Source organism: Pistacia vera, unplaced genomic scaffold (assembly GCF_008641045.1).
Source record: "Pistacia vera cultivar Batoury unplaced genomic scaffold, PisVer_v2 Contig575, whole genome shotgun sequence".
NCBI classification, from domain to species: Eukaryota; Viridiplantae; Streptophyta; class Magnoliopsida; order Sapindales; family Anacardiaceae; genus Pistacia; species Pistacia vera.
The window spans coordinates 708,635-722,981 of NW_022196418.1; the positions used below are offsets into that span (position 1 = coordinate 708,635).

General features: G+C 39.5%; 1 protein-coding gene across 2 annotated transcripts; it reads left to right on the top strand.

Moving 5' to 3' along the window:
- The first annotated feature begins 4,526 nt into the window (after positions 1-4,526).
- LOC116109208 (probable protein phosphatase 2C 76) lies at positions 4,527-9,892 on the top strand. Of its 2 annotated transcripts, XM_031395438.1 has the most exons (9): positions 4,527-4,794; positions 4,934-5,230; positions 5,787-5,914; positions 6,500-6,598; positions 6,883-7,041; positions 8,079-8,165; positions 8,466-8,557; positions 9,061-9,135; positions 9,506-9,892. In XM_031395438.1, the coding sequence occupies exons 2-9, from the start codon at positions 4,968-4,970 to the stop codon at positions 9,665-9,667; spliced, it is 1,065 nt and encodes a 354-aa protein (XP_031251298.1). In that variant the 5' UTR covers positions 4,527-4,794; positions 4,934-4,967; the 3' UTR covers positions 9,668-9,892. The 2 variants fall into 2 exon arrangements, with proteins under 2 accessions (XP_031251298.1, XP_031251299.1); XM_031395439.1 differs by having other exon boundaries at positions 4,527-5,230.
- Positions 9,893-14,347: the final 4,455 nt, after the last annotated feature.

Below are 14,347 nucleotides of genomic sequence, written 5' to 3' on the forward strand. Positions count from 1 at the left end.
ATGAGCGACCACACTGACCGAATGTAACGCCCCACATGAGGTACGTAGTTACTGTTTCCTCTTTCGCTCTGTTGGTTTTTGGTAATATTGTTTAATTTAGTGTTGTGTTGAATGTTTGCCCTGAAATTGGTTGAAAATAGAAGAAGTTTAGTGTTTCAGTCGTCGCCGCGGCGAAGAGGTGTTGAAGCCGCAGGGGAGCTGCTGGACAGTTTCGCCGCGGCGACAGAAGTTTCTTCGCCGCGGTTATAGGCCGATTAAATTGTTTGTTGAGTTTTAGATATTTTCTTCCCTAAGGGCTATTTGACCATTCTACCCCTAATTAGCAGGAAAAGTGGGGAGTTAATTGTAAGGATTTTTCATGGAGAATATGTTGCTATGGGGGTGAGTTTGTAATGAATCAAAGGATATAGATGGAATTCCCAAAGAAGAGTAAGGGCAAAATGGGAATGATTGTGTTTATATTTCATTAAAAGGAATTAGAATTAACAAACCCCTCATTTCTTCTTCTCAAACGCAACTCTCCATCTTTACTCCTCTCAACTTCTCTTTTCTTTTGATCAAGGAATTTCAAGGGGTTTTTGAAGTGATTTGGGGTAGAAAAGCAACCTAAGGCTTCCTAAGGTAAGGATTTCTACTTAAGTTGTGTGATTTGTGAGGTTTGATCCATATTGAAGTTTGAAGGTTTTTGTTCTTTTGGTTAAGAGTAGAGAGAAAGTCAAGCAAAACAAGTGAAAAGAAGAGTTGGTGAAGTCTCTCCATAACAAGTAAGTAAAACCCAACCCAAGTTGAGATTTATGAATTTTCTTGATTAGGGTTTTGATAGAAATGATGTATGTATGTGATGTACATGTATTATGCCATGTATGGAGGTTTAAATAGAGATTTCTATGCCTTAAGAATGCTTATATCTTGCAAATGTGAGAAATGAGTTGTTGGGTTGGAAAGGTAGTTTGAGATGGAATTGAAGGGGTATTGTGGATCCCTTTTTAGAAGTGTTTTGTTTGACAGGTTTTATGGCTTTGTGAAGGGGTTTTTCCCCATTTTGGATGGTTAGAGAAAGATTTAGAATCATTGCTATATTAGAGTTTTATAGTGCACATGAGATGTTTGATGAAATGCCTAATAGAGGTTTGAGTATGATTAGTGAACCTTAATTCTTGCAATATGGCATGTTGGCATTTCATAAGTGCATTAGTGGAGATGAACCATCCATATGCATTATTATATGCATTGAAAAGTGACCTAAGAAAGTGTAGGAAAATTGTGTATGCAATTACCCTATGAGTAGAGAGCTTGGTGGGTACAACCACTTTAAGGGTAGAGAGCATTGAAAAGTACTACAATAGAGTGAATTAGAAGAGTAGTATAGTTGGGATGATGCTTTGTGATCATCACCCGATAGTTATGGGGATCGGGTTGATGCTTTGTGACCACCACCCGAATAGCCCTTAGTGATGGGTCGACGCTTTGTGATCGTCACCCGATGAGTAGTAGAGACGGGTAAATGCTTTGTGACCACTACCCGGTTAGTAATAGATAAGTAGGTTGATGCTTTGTGATCATCATCCGACATTTAGTAGAAGAGGGTTGATGCTTTGTGACCATCACCCGATAGTGACTAGAGACGGGTAAATGCTTGGTGATCGTTACCCAAAATTCATGAGGAACGGGTAGGTGCTAGGTGATCTCCACCCGATAGTTAGGAAGAACCGAGTTGGTGCTTTGTGATCCTCACTCGGTAGTCACTAAGAACGGGTTGGTACTGTGTGAATTCCACCCGATAGCCATAGAGAGTGAGATGGTGCTGTGTGAACACCATCCGGCCGTACCTCCGGTAAGATGAGGCCATGATGTTTAGTAGAAACAGAGATAGAATCAGAAAAAGTATAAGGAAAGAATTAAGAGTTATACATACGGGGAAAGACAGATAGAGGGTTTTACTTACTGAGCATTATTTTTGTGCTCACCCCGTTATTTTCCTTTGTGGATGCAGGATCTAGGTGATGATGCAGTCGGCGGGGCGTCGGCAAGCGAAGAGAGATAGCTACACTGTTTCCCCTGTTTTGTCTTTTAAAACGAATTTTTGTAAACAGTACTTTTTGTGTATAAAAGACATATGAATTGTAATGAAAAGAAAACTTTGGGCCCAATTTTCTATTGTTATTATGCATGCATTGTATGAGTTTTTCAGCAGTTGTTACACCGAACGAGTTCATACCCTCGCTCGGACTCGACCAATCCCATAGCACCGTAACCAAGTAGGGACTAATGTAACCCACTCAGCTGGCAGCACCGGCTGAGTACACCTACAGCGTATAACTCATTCATTCACCCACTCGGCCTGGCGAACCGAGCGAATGCACCTTCAGTAGACAATTCTTCATTTCTGTACCCGGTCGGGCACACCGAGCCAGTACATGTACGTTAGACTGTTCGCCCATTCGACCCTATGCACCGATCGATGGAATCCCTTTGGATTGATCACACACCCCGACTCAAATAAAGGCACCGAGCTTGTTCACGACCATGGGTCGCACCCATCCAACCGATCAGTCGTACCGAAGAACTGACCAACTGCGGGCACGGTCATGCGGCTAATCGGTCGACCACAAAGGCCGACCGGATACACCTTAGGCGACGCCTACTCTCTAAGTTAAGCACTCTTTAACTCAAAGAGTGGGGGGCAAATTGTTAGGGTCAAAAAATGTTCTCGACCCAAATATGATAACACTTCTAACAAAGAGGAAAGCCTAGGCCTAGTCCCGATGCGGCCTGAGCCAGAATTCCCCAGATGAGGCCCATTCGATATGAAGTACAGTCGGTCCACACCATTTAGACCCAAGCCTCCTGATCCCAGCACACCATCTGGGCCTATGGTCTAATTCGGAGCTCACGGTCACCTACGGATCACACTCCTATTTGAACTCTGATAAGGCAGTCCACTATTATCCCAATTCCTCCAAGGTCCATATCCGAATCATACCCGGACTTCCTTTCACGCCAGGATAAGGGGGCTAGAAGGTACATCCCTGGAAGGAACGATTACTACGAGGACTCCCAATCACACTAGGATTGGGAAACCACAAAGTCACTATTTAAACAGAGGCTAGCCCTCTCCCAAGGCAGATGACATTACACCTTCAGATCCCGGAGTTCCCGCTTGTGAACTTCGCATTACAGCCGTAGTCACAGTCCCCGACTAGACTTCTGGTAACCTCTCTACTCCCTAGCCCTTACCAAATTAGCCTCTTTCAACCTTGCTGACTTGAGCGTCGGAGTGCCTACGGCAAACACTACTCCGGTGTTTTTCGTCGCTTCACGTTTGTTTCTCTACGTGTGCAGGTGCAGCAGATCGCTAGTGACCTCAACCTTACGGGATCAGTCTCTCCTTCCGTACAGGTAGATTTTTACGTCTACAATATCTTATATTTTATACACATTAATTCCCTTCTTATTTGATAGGATAAAAACGTATTTTCATGTATTTTTTATTAAAATTAAATTAAAAAAACATTTAACACTAATTTAGTGGCACACTTATAACCTCAAACCCGTCGAACCGCCACTCGGTAAACTGGACAGGGGCTAATCTTTTCATTCTCTTGATTCCCAATCGAACTTATAAGACTATCACTCTGTCTATGAAACTATCACTGTCTTACCCCTGGCAACATCCGCTGCCCCAACCCCGTGGCACCCACCCACCACCAATCTACCACCCACTCTCCTCCCAAACGCCTTACCCCGTATAGCCGCAAGCAGTGGCCACCCACACAAAGCTATTATTTGAGAATTGGGCTTTGGGTTTGTTATTTAGATTGATTGATTTGGCTTATTAGATTTGGGTTATTAAATTTGAAACAATTTAAACGGCATACAAGGCCTTATCTACTAATGTGATTTGAAAGGGATTAATTATCAATTAATCAATACATTATCATCATAATTAATTCATACGATCCTATAAAGCAAAATAAGTAATATTGTTATAAATAAACAATATTTTTCTGATTCAAGAAAAGGGTGGATCAATTAAAATTATTTAATAATCAAAGAGGAGTTGCTTTATAAGAATATTAATCAAATAGTCAGGTTAGACGTAGTTAATTACCTTATTACCATCCTAATTATTTGTGAAAAAATGATAGAACATTAATTAAAAAAATTCAGTTAATTAGATGTTAACAACAAAACATGAGGATAGAAAAGGAAATGAAAATGATGTTCTCAATCTCTACCACTGAGTTCTATCATTTTCTTGTGAAATCCAGGACACAACACGTGTCATTTAGCTACGGTATCATAAATATATTTGTGATAATTGTTAACTTTTAATGAGATATTATTGTTTTAGTTTATTTGTTTTGATTTGTAAAAAAGAAAAAGGAAGAGGAGGTATGATAGGATTGAGTATAGCAGATAAGAACTAAAGTGATTGCATGAAAAGTGCCACGTTGCCGCTTCTCTTCGGTGCCAACTGCCAAGCTAAAAAAAGCCAGCTCTCTCCTCCACTTCGCAATCTCACACTCTCCTTTTATATATAAATCACCTCACACTTACTGACAGCTCTTCAATCTCTCTTTCTCTCTCTAGGGTTTCCAGATTCTCTTTCAGAGAGAGAAAGCTTCTCAAAAAAATCTTATTTGCAATTCAAAACTTCGTGTTTCATCAGATTCGGATCCTCCACTTTATCCGACCCGAAACTGATCACCTCTCCCTCGACTACGCTCCCTCTGATCCGATCCGCTTCTCTTTCGGACCTCCACTTCCGCAAATTCATTCAATCAAAGATCCGTAATTCTTTGAATATTCTCTTGAACATGATTTTTATTTTTAAAAGTAATATTTATTAAGTTAGCATTAGATTTAAACAACTTTGATTTAAAATCTGACAGCATTTTTGTGAAGTTTACGACGTCGTTTTTTTTCTCAGATTTCGCATTGCAGGTTAGAGTGGTAGATTTTAGATGGTATGCAGCAGTTGTTTAAGGAGTGTGATTGTACGAGCTGGGAAAATAGGAATATTGACGAAAAGGAGGGTGCAAATAAGCAACAGTTGGAGGAGTTTGCATGCCTGTGTCGGTGTAAATTATACGTGGAATTGCGAATTTAGAAGGAGCTTAAAGATGATGGTTGATTCATCAGGTGCGGCGGCAAAACGCGGGCCGATTGTCGATATATTGCCGGAGAAAGAAGACGACGGTGGATATGTTAGTGGAGGATGGAAAAGGTAATTATGAGTTATTGCATTTGACAATATTTGTGTAGCTCGTGGTTGTTTAGGATTTTAATGTATTTGCTATGTTATGCATTTGATTAATTACACGTTTTTATTGAATTGCGTATGGATTGAACTCGATTGCTTATTTAATTGACTGGCCATATGTCCCAGTGGCTTAATAAATAGTGGAGGAAATAGAGTATCTTTCTTTGTTTTTGAGAATTTATGGAATTTGTTTGAAAACTTTCTATTTGTAGAAATGGGAAAAAAGTAGTTGGAGATGGTATTTTTTAGCATTTGGTTTTAAAAGTATATACGAACCTGGAGAAATCTAATTAAATTCAAGCATTACTAACATTTTTCCTATAATTGTAGTTATATCGAGGGAAATCGGTTTCTTGTGCTCACAAGAATGAACATGAATGTTTTATGTTAAGGTTTTACTGTTGAACAAAATGATCAAAAGTTTTGCTGTAGAGGTTATATCTTATGCTATTCGTGATATTTACGTGCTAGATAAATAATCAGGTTTAAACTTACTATTGGTTGCTTTTGTGATGGACAGTGAAGATGGAAAACTGAGCTGTGGTTATTCAAGTTTTAGGGGAAAGAGGGCAACAATGGAGGATTTCTTCAATGTTAAGACTTCCACGATTGATGGGCAAGCGGTCTGCATGTTTGGAATCTTTGATGGTTAGATTTTCCCTGATCATCTCTTGCCTTGGGGAAAGATATAAAATTATGGGCATTAAAGCAATGTAACATGGATACTTTCACCAAGTGTCAACATGGTGACAAAAGAAGATTGAAACTGCTATACGGAAGTAGTGTTTCAACTGGTTATCAACATGCACGTGACTGATGGGAAAAGACATGCTTTATTACAAGTCTTCTTGTCATGTCAGTCTTGACCGTTGTGTGTATGGTAATTATGATCCGTAACATGATGTCTTATACGTGGAATGAAGTTAGGGTTTACAAACGTAAAGTCAGCCGACACCTGGGATCTGAGCTGCAGCTTGTTGTATGATTCAAATAGGATCCTCTTAGAAAGATAAACTTATTTGCATTGATTGTCATAATAATGGTCCAAGGTCAATGTTTGCTTGTAGGTTTCAGAAGCTTATTTAATTATCAACTTTTGAGCCTGTCCATGTGATCCTCTTATTCTGATGTTTGTGTATGGAGAGTAACTGCTGTTAACTGTCCAAAGACAATTTGTTTTGTGTCTATGTTGGATTGTTTATTTTTATAAAATATACAATATAACCATTGCAGGTCATGGTGGTTCTCGTGCTGCTGAGTACTTGAAGGAACACCTATTTGAGAATCTCGTGAAGCATCCACAATTCATGACAGATACTAAATTGGCAATAAGTGCGTACATACTTATCTGATATGACGTAGTTGTGATCCTTATGGATACATTGTCATAAAGGAATTGGTCAATACGATTGTAACATATCCTTTGTTCTCAGCATTCAGTGTAGGATCCCATGCACATTCAGATGTTTACTTTTCTGTCTAGGGCGGAATGAAACATCTTGTGGCACTAAGTCTGTCATTTATGGGTCAAGTGTGTGGGATCCTGCATGGAGTGTTTTCCAATCTTTTGATTTTGATTTGTGTGATTCCATCCAGTGACCCGGGTGAGCTTGCAGGTGAAACATATCAACAGACTGATGTCGACTTTTTGGAGTCTGAAAGAGATACTTTCCGGGATGATGGTTCTACTGCTTCAACAGCAGTATTGGTTGGTAACCACCTATATGTTGCCAATGTTGGAGATTCAAGGACTGTGATATCAAAGGCTGGTAAAGGTATGGTTTACATTTATATTTTCTGTGTTAGTTCTTTTGGAGGTAAGTAAATGAGTTCTAAAGTATAATGTGGAAAAGAACAGCATGCTTAATCACAATGGACTGCCTATTGCAGCTAAAATGGTTGTTTCGGATATGGTAAATATTTAATGGAGTTGTGATAAAAGATGAAATTGAATATTTGACCTTATGAGAAATTCATCATATGCTAATTGATTTATGCGTTTAAAGTTTCTTTTTTTGTTGCATGATGTGATTGTGCTCAATGTGAGGCATCAATGCAATAATGTTGTTGCCCAGAAGTGACTATGCATGTGTGGATTTACATGCATTTTTTGGCTAGAAAAAGTTAAGAGAGTGTATATATGGATATTTATAAAATATAAATATTGAAAATCTTCAAGGGGTAATATGGCGATATCTAAAATGCTAAAGGTCTAAAGTATAGTTGTATTGCTTTTAGGAACATGGGGTAGCCACAAAATTATGTTAGATTGACTTTTTTCTTCCCCCTAATAGAATGCATGTTATAAAATATAAATGAGTTTTTTTTCCTTAGAGTAACACTGGTTATTATTCTAATTCTCTCTACTTCATTCAACTCTCAATGTAAACTTATGTACTACATTCGCTTTGCATTTATATGTGTTCAAAATTAGTTATACTTTGATAAATACTCAAAGTTATTTTCATATCAAGCAAATTAAATGTAACAGATAAAATGAGACAGTTAATGTACTTATATATGTATGTTTAAACTTTTGAATCTATGAAATAAGGTTTACTGTTCATATTCAAGGAGGCTCTAAGGGTATAACCCAGGGCAGCCCATCCAGTGTTGTATCTGAAATCTGAGCTGTTGTTTAACATTGCATTATTTATTTACTTTTGCTGGTGGTTCTATGGGTTGTTGGTCATTTTAACCAGTGAATAGGCTCATGATTGTATTAATTATTTACTTTTTACTGCATATGAAAATGAATTTGAGTATTGTCTAACCGTTTTTTAAAGCATTATCTTTTTATTTTCTCTTTTAGCTATCCCTCTCTCTGAGGATCATAAACCCAACAGAAGTGATGAGCGGAAAAGAATTGAAAATGCTGGCGGCGTTGTAATGTGGGCAGGTAAAATTATTCACTGTATAACATTTATTATTGAAGTAAAAAGATGCAAATTGTCAATATAATTGCTGTCATGATAATTTCCAAGCAGAGAGTATATAATGCAACTGATTTGTGGGTTGAGCAATAATTCGAAGCCTACGGTTGCTAAAAGTTGTGCTTATTAACTAACTTTAGTTGCTTATTACATTCTTTTGTTGTGTCAGAAAGAGTTTGACATAAGTCTTGGAGTGACAAGGTTTAGGATAGGAAACCATGAACGAGTGCCTTGATAGACTGCTGTTCCTTTTATTGTTTTGTCAGGCACTTGGAGAGTTGGAGGTGTTCTAGCTATGTCACGTGCATTTGGTAACCGTATGTTGAAGCAATTTGTTGTTGCTGAACCTGAGATCCAGGTAATTATCTATATCTTTGTTTATTATCTTGTGAAGGATTTAAATTTGTTAACTTTTTTTTGCCCCTTTGGGTAGTAATAATCAGGGGTTTTTATGGGCTATGTTTCATCTAGTTTAGAGACTGGTGGAAAGTTTACATCTCTGTAACTACAACGAAGAGACTTCCCTGAGTTGTAAATTTACCCTGCTCAAATTACTCCTATTCTAACTCTCTAAGATCTGGTTCATTAGCATCATTGATTAATTATAATCATGTCGCTCTAAGTTGTAGAAAGTGGGGGTTCAATTAATCTCTAACTTTTCTGCATAACCTATATGAAATTGCAGTTAGCAAAACCCTTTTTCATGCTAGCCTGTACATTTCTGGTGGCTTCTAACCTGATATGTATATCTGGGAACCACTATTTATAATGACTATTACTATTCATTGTGTTTATCGTTGGATGCTTTTCAGTTGATTGCGAGTTATTAGAAATCAATTTATGTTTTCTGTATTTTTACAGGATCAAGAGATAGATGAAGAATTTGAGTTGCTTGTGCTTGCAAGTGATGGACTATGGGATGTAGTACCCAATGAGGTAAGCCTGCTCTCTTTTTCTCTCTAATACATACATGTAAGCATATTCCCCTCCTCCTGTGAACAAGGCATTTTGACACTTTTAAGGGATATCACTTCCTGGATTTTTATTGAATTATATCAGTAGTGGACTAGTATTTGCTTTTTGTGTAGAATATATTGAAGTGGATTTGTTTGAGGACTGTTGATTATTTAAGACTCTATATGAAATATAGAAACCAGTCTATTTGACATTTACCTTTAAAATACGCCCAATCAATATGCTTTAGTAATGTGTGTTTCTTTGCAAGCCAGCCTTCAAAAGGTGGTTTTACTGGCGTAATATTCTTAGATCTCCTCTATTGCTTTCCACTTATGCATTGCATGTTCAGGATGCTATTGCACTTGCCCAAACGGAAGAAGAACCTGAGGCTGCAGCTCGGAAATTAACAGAGACTGCTTTTACCCGTGGCAGTGCTGACAATATAACATGCATAGTGGTGAGATTCCACCATGGTCGTGATGCAGATCCAGCTGATCCCCAGCCTGATTAGGTATCTTAATTTATGTTGCATGTGTAGATTTATTGACCCTTCAGCTCAGGTATGGATCATCATTCCGAATCTTGCACATGCGTGTTGGGTGAATGTGCATAGCAAACAAGAAGGCAATTTTTTTATTCATTGTTTTGTTTCTAATTTGCTCTTGTATTGAATACATGAACCATTTAAATGTTCATTCCATAAATTTTGCGTCTGCATAATGAGGCCGTCTGGGTATTTTAGCTATAAGATAATAAAGACATGATGGTGCTTTTCTTGTTTGGGCAACCACTGCAGTATTAGATGTTACCGAAATTGAAATGTAGTAAATTCATATCCGAGACATTCAGAACCAGATTATGCTACTGAAATTGAAGTATTTTTCTTATGCAAAAGATAACCCTTTACCTAATTATATATATTTAATCAAGTAAATACTAGGATTTAAAGTGGCAAGAAAATTTAGGAAAATGAAACAAATGGAATTTCTTGAGTTCATGACATGTTCCCACCCAAAAAATGGCTCATTGACAAATTCATATCCACCTATTTTTTAAATACCTGTCAGTACCCATAGCACAATTTTTTTTTAGTAATTTTCATTGTGAAGAAGGGTAAAATGGTCAAAAATATATTATTAGTGTGCGTAGAATGGTTAACAAACATTTGACCATCGGAGAAGAAAAAAAGATAAGTGTTGGTGTGCGTTAGCAAGGGATGGTGCAAGTTAGCAACGTCGCCGTTGACGATTTTTGTCGTTTTTCGATCGATCTCGGCGTTCAAAATCACTTTCGAGACCACCCACAAAATCTCCATCACCTCCTCTACAAAGTCCAAGCCTCTCATTTGCTGTCATCACTCACCATTTCCCACCACCACCTCCATTCACACGATCGACTCTTCAAGCTGAATTTTTGGTCAATTTCTTTGCCAAATTCACCCAGACACCATCACACTCCCCACAACCTACTCTACAAAACCCTTACCTCCATCACTGTCCCTTGCTCGTCGATCGTTGGTTGTGCACTATGTGACCTTTTAACTTCCAAGTTGATTTTCGATTGTTTTCCGTGTCAGAAATTGTCTTTGCCACCACCAATCAACTCTTTGGATTTTCCTCTCTAAAAGCTCCAATATTCTCGATCCCGTTTGCTCACCAATCATCGGCGATTGAAGCTTCTCCACCCAAGAATTTTTCGAGTTTTGATCAATTAATTGAGTTTGATTCGTTCAGTTTTTATGTTTATTGGGTTGGAACGATTGAAAAATGTTTATTTACAATATTTGTGATTCGTTTGTTGATTTTTTGGTCGTTGGCACTCTCTAACGTTTGACAACAACGGCAATGGACGATGCTAAGAAAAGAAGCGAAAAGAGAGGGTTTTTTTTAGTAAATTACTTTATTTTTCACCCAAATAAGAGGAATATTTAGATAGTAAATAAATATTTTAAAAGTTTGAGGGTTGGTGACATTTTTTGTTGGGAATATATCGTTAACTCGGAATTTCATCGTCCATGTTCTAGACAACAAAAGACTTTTAACCATGTATGTTATGACTTATGATGTAACTCCCAGTCAGCAGCCTCAAAGCCAATTGGTTGTTGAGAAATCTCGGTCTTCAATACAACCATTAATGTTTTATCTCTCTCTCGCGTTTAAAGTAGACGACCTCATTAATTGGCTTACTTCTACACAAACTGAAAATGATTTTTTTCCTTTCCTTTTCTAAGATTTTCTCATGAACCAAACGAAAGTACACCATTGTTCAAGAAACAAAACAAAATTATGAGAGCCATTGTGGATGCTATAAAGATTTAAATTGGTGTTTTTTATAGTGTTTATTTAGATTTGACAGGAATGACGTATGTTATGCCTAAAAAATAAGGGCTGATGTAGGCTTATATTAGTAAGGACCAATCAGAGTTCAGAAAGGTATTATGCCATCCAGGCGCTGTCATATCGTCCAATGACAGAAGGAGTAAGGTTGTCATCAGCTTAACAGGTAAATGCCTGACAAGTGAGTGGCTGGGAGTCACCCACCTACCAAAGCCCTGCGCGATTTACGGATATCTTCCATACAACCGACCAATAGGAAGCAGGGTAGGAACTGTACGGCGTCTGCCCGCTGACAGACCCGTAATCATTACCCAGAAACCTCTTACTATAGATAGAGAGCTCCCCTCTCATTTTTGGGGATTCTAATTCTGATAATATAAACACTCTCTCTCTCTCTCTGTATTTCTGTTCCCTCTGATTGTTACATGCGACCTAATTGTAATCTTTCATAAATAAAAAGACAGTGGATGTAGGATTCGCTTTGAGCATCCGAGCCACTTTAAAAATCGTCTTCCTTTTATTTATTTCATTTTCCAGTTCACGTGTAATTTCTAAGTCCGCTTAGCACTTTACACGTGCAAATAGTTGGTGTCAAAATAGAGCATCAATAGTTTGATGCTAGAAAGAAGGTCTGATTTAGTATCCGCTCTTCATCAAGAATCTCTGATCAATCAAGTCGATTCGCTAACAAATGGCCCGTGGTTTCGAAACCGAGCGAGCTAGCCCCAACAACAAGGAGATCCCTTGGGTACAGGATGACACTTCTCCCGAAGTGCCCCCGATTCAGCATAGTACTGCAACAGACATTCCTTCGAGCTCACAGCTTAACCCAGCTGTGATGGATTACTTGGAGATGTTTAATAATACTCTTCAAACGGTTAACCGAAGGTTAGACCATTTGGATCAGGTCAGACCACCCAAGTCCGACAAGGTAGTGCCACTGCCAAAAACGCATGTAGGTCACGCTAAAGCACGGAAACAGGCGAAGGCCCATGTCGTGTGCACTACAACGCGTAAAGACAAAGGAAAACAGGTGGTAGATAATGGGCCAAAGGGCTCCAAGGGACTAGCAAATATCGGTCGCAAAACAGGTAGAATACCTGTGGTTTTACGACTTGGCAACATGTCGCATCATGAACCGTCCCATGCCACATCGTATGGGCACCCCCAAAAGAGTGCAAGGTAAGGAAACCCCTAGCAACCGAGGGTCGGTTCTGACCACCGCAGAGGTTGGGCTAACTCCCCGAACCTTTCATTGCCTTCACACAACTCCAGTCAACGTGTGTCAAGATATGCCGGAGCCTCTGGCCGAGGTGAGGAAGAGTCCGATCTACGGTCTTTTCTCAACCGTAATCATGAGGGTCGAACCCACGTTGCGAAAAATGATCCTCGGGTAGTTGCGTTGCCTCAGATTTATGAGTTACAGTGAGCTTTGGATCAGCTTAGAGCTCAGCAAAATGAGCGTGGGTAGGTTGATGAGGCGTCTCTCTTTTCTCCGGCATTGTTAGCTGCTCTTCTCCCATCGAGGTTTAGAATGTCCGATATGCGAGCATTTGATGGAAATTCTGATTCGTAGGATCACCTCTATGAGTTTAACAATCTCATGGAGCTTTATTAAGTTTCCAACTTGGCCAAATGTCACTATTTGGTAGTGACCCTAACTGCCCATGCCAAACGCTGGTTTATATCGCTTTCGTTAGTATCTATTAACTCGTGGCAGCAGATGAGCTCGTTATTTTTAAGATACTTCCAGACGAATAGGAAGTTCTCAATGCCGTTGAGCTATCTGAGCAATATATGACAGGAAAAGAATGAATCCCTCAAGTCCTACATTGACAGATTTCACAGGGAGCTACACAAGGTGGCTAACACACCTGAGGAATCTGTTCAGACTCTCATTATTGCAGGAGTTCGCTCACAAACCAACCTGTGGAAGAAGCTACAATCTGAGGATGACATTTCCCTCACCCGCTTCTACAACCTTACGAAGAAGTACCTCAGAATAGAGAATTTTGTGGTCGTTCTCAATCGCCACGACCTTGGTCTTTCGACCAGTGCTCCTAACTAGGGGGAGGGTAGTAGAAGAGCTGATTGCAGATGGGCTAATTACGATCAGCGGAAGGGAAAGAAGCAGCGATTTGAGCCCAAGAAATCCTATGCCTAGGTTCCTCGTTGTGATCGCGACAAGAATCTGTATACTCCTCTAAACGTGTCAGTATCGGCTATTCTGGACAAGTCAGAAGAGGCCAGCCTGCTTGGAGAGTCGACACCCATGAATAATCCCCCTTCGGTGAGAAACATCAAGAAATATTATCGTTATCATTAGGATAATGGGCACTACACCGATGAGTGTCGGGCTCTCAAGCAAGCAATTAAGACCTCATCAAGCAGGGGCACTTCAAGGAGTATGTCGATGGTCCGACTCCCGTTCGGGAGAAGGATCAAGAGGAATAGGGGAAGAAATGACGTGGTTGTAAGGGTCTCTACTTCGTGGGGATCATCTTTGGAGGACCGCACCTTATGGAAAATTCTCGAGGTGCCCAAGAAAGGTATGCTCGGGAGGCTTGCCATGACCCCGTGAGTGTGATGAGCACGGCCTCACGACCCACTAAGGTTCACAGAGAAGAAGAGATTACCTTCTTAGAGAAAGACGCGGTGCGATTGAATCACCCCCATAAGGATGTACTCGTCATCGCGCCTAAAATATGCCGGTGCAAAGTCCACAGGATGTTGGTGTACAATGGCAACGCCGTGAACATCCTATTTCAACGAGATTTTGAGGAGATGCAGTTGGATGAGGTAGATCTGAAGCCTACCTTTATCCCTTTCTATGGTTTTACTAGGGATCATCTGAT

Bases quoted from the DNA above. Each gene is read 5' to 3' on its own strand.
- LOC116109208 (XM_031395439.1), top strand. From the start codon at position 4,968: ATGGTATGCAGCAGTTGTTTAAGGAGTGTGATTGTACGAGCTGGGAAA. The intron at 8,166-8,465 runs GTAAAATTATTC...TTGTTTTGTCAG, and splicing joins CGGCGTTGTAATGTGGGCAG to GCACTTGGAGAGTTGGAGGT. The intron at 9,136-9,505 runs GTAAGCCTGCTC...TTGCATGTTCAG, and splicing joins GGGATGTAGTACCCAATGAG to GATGCTATTGCACTTGCCCA.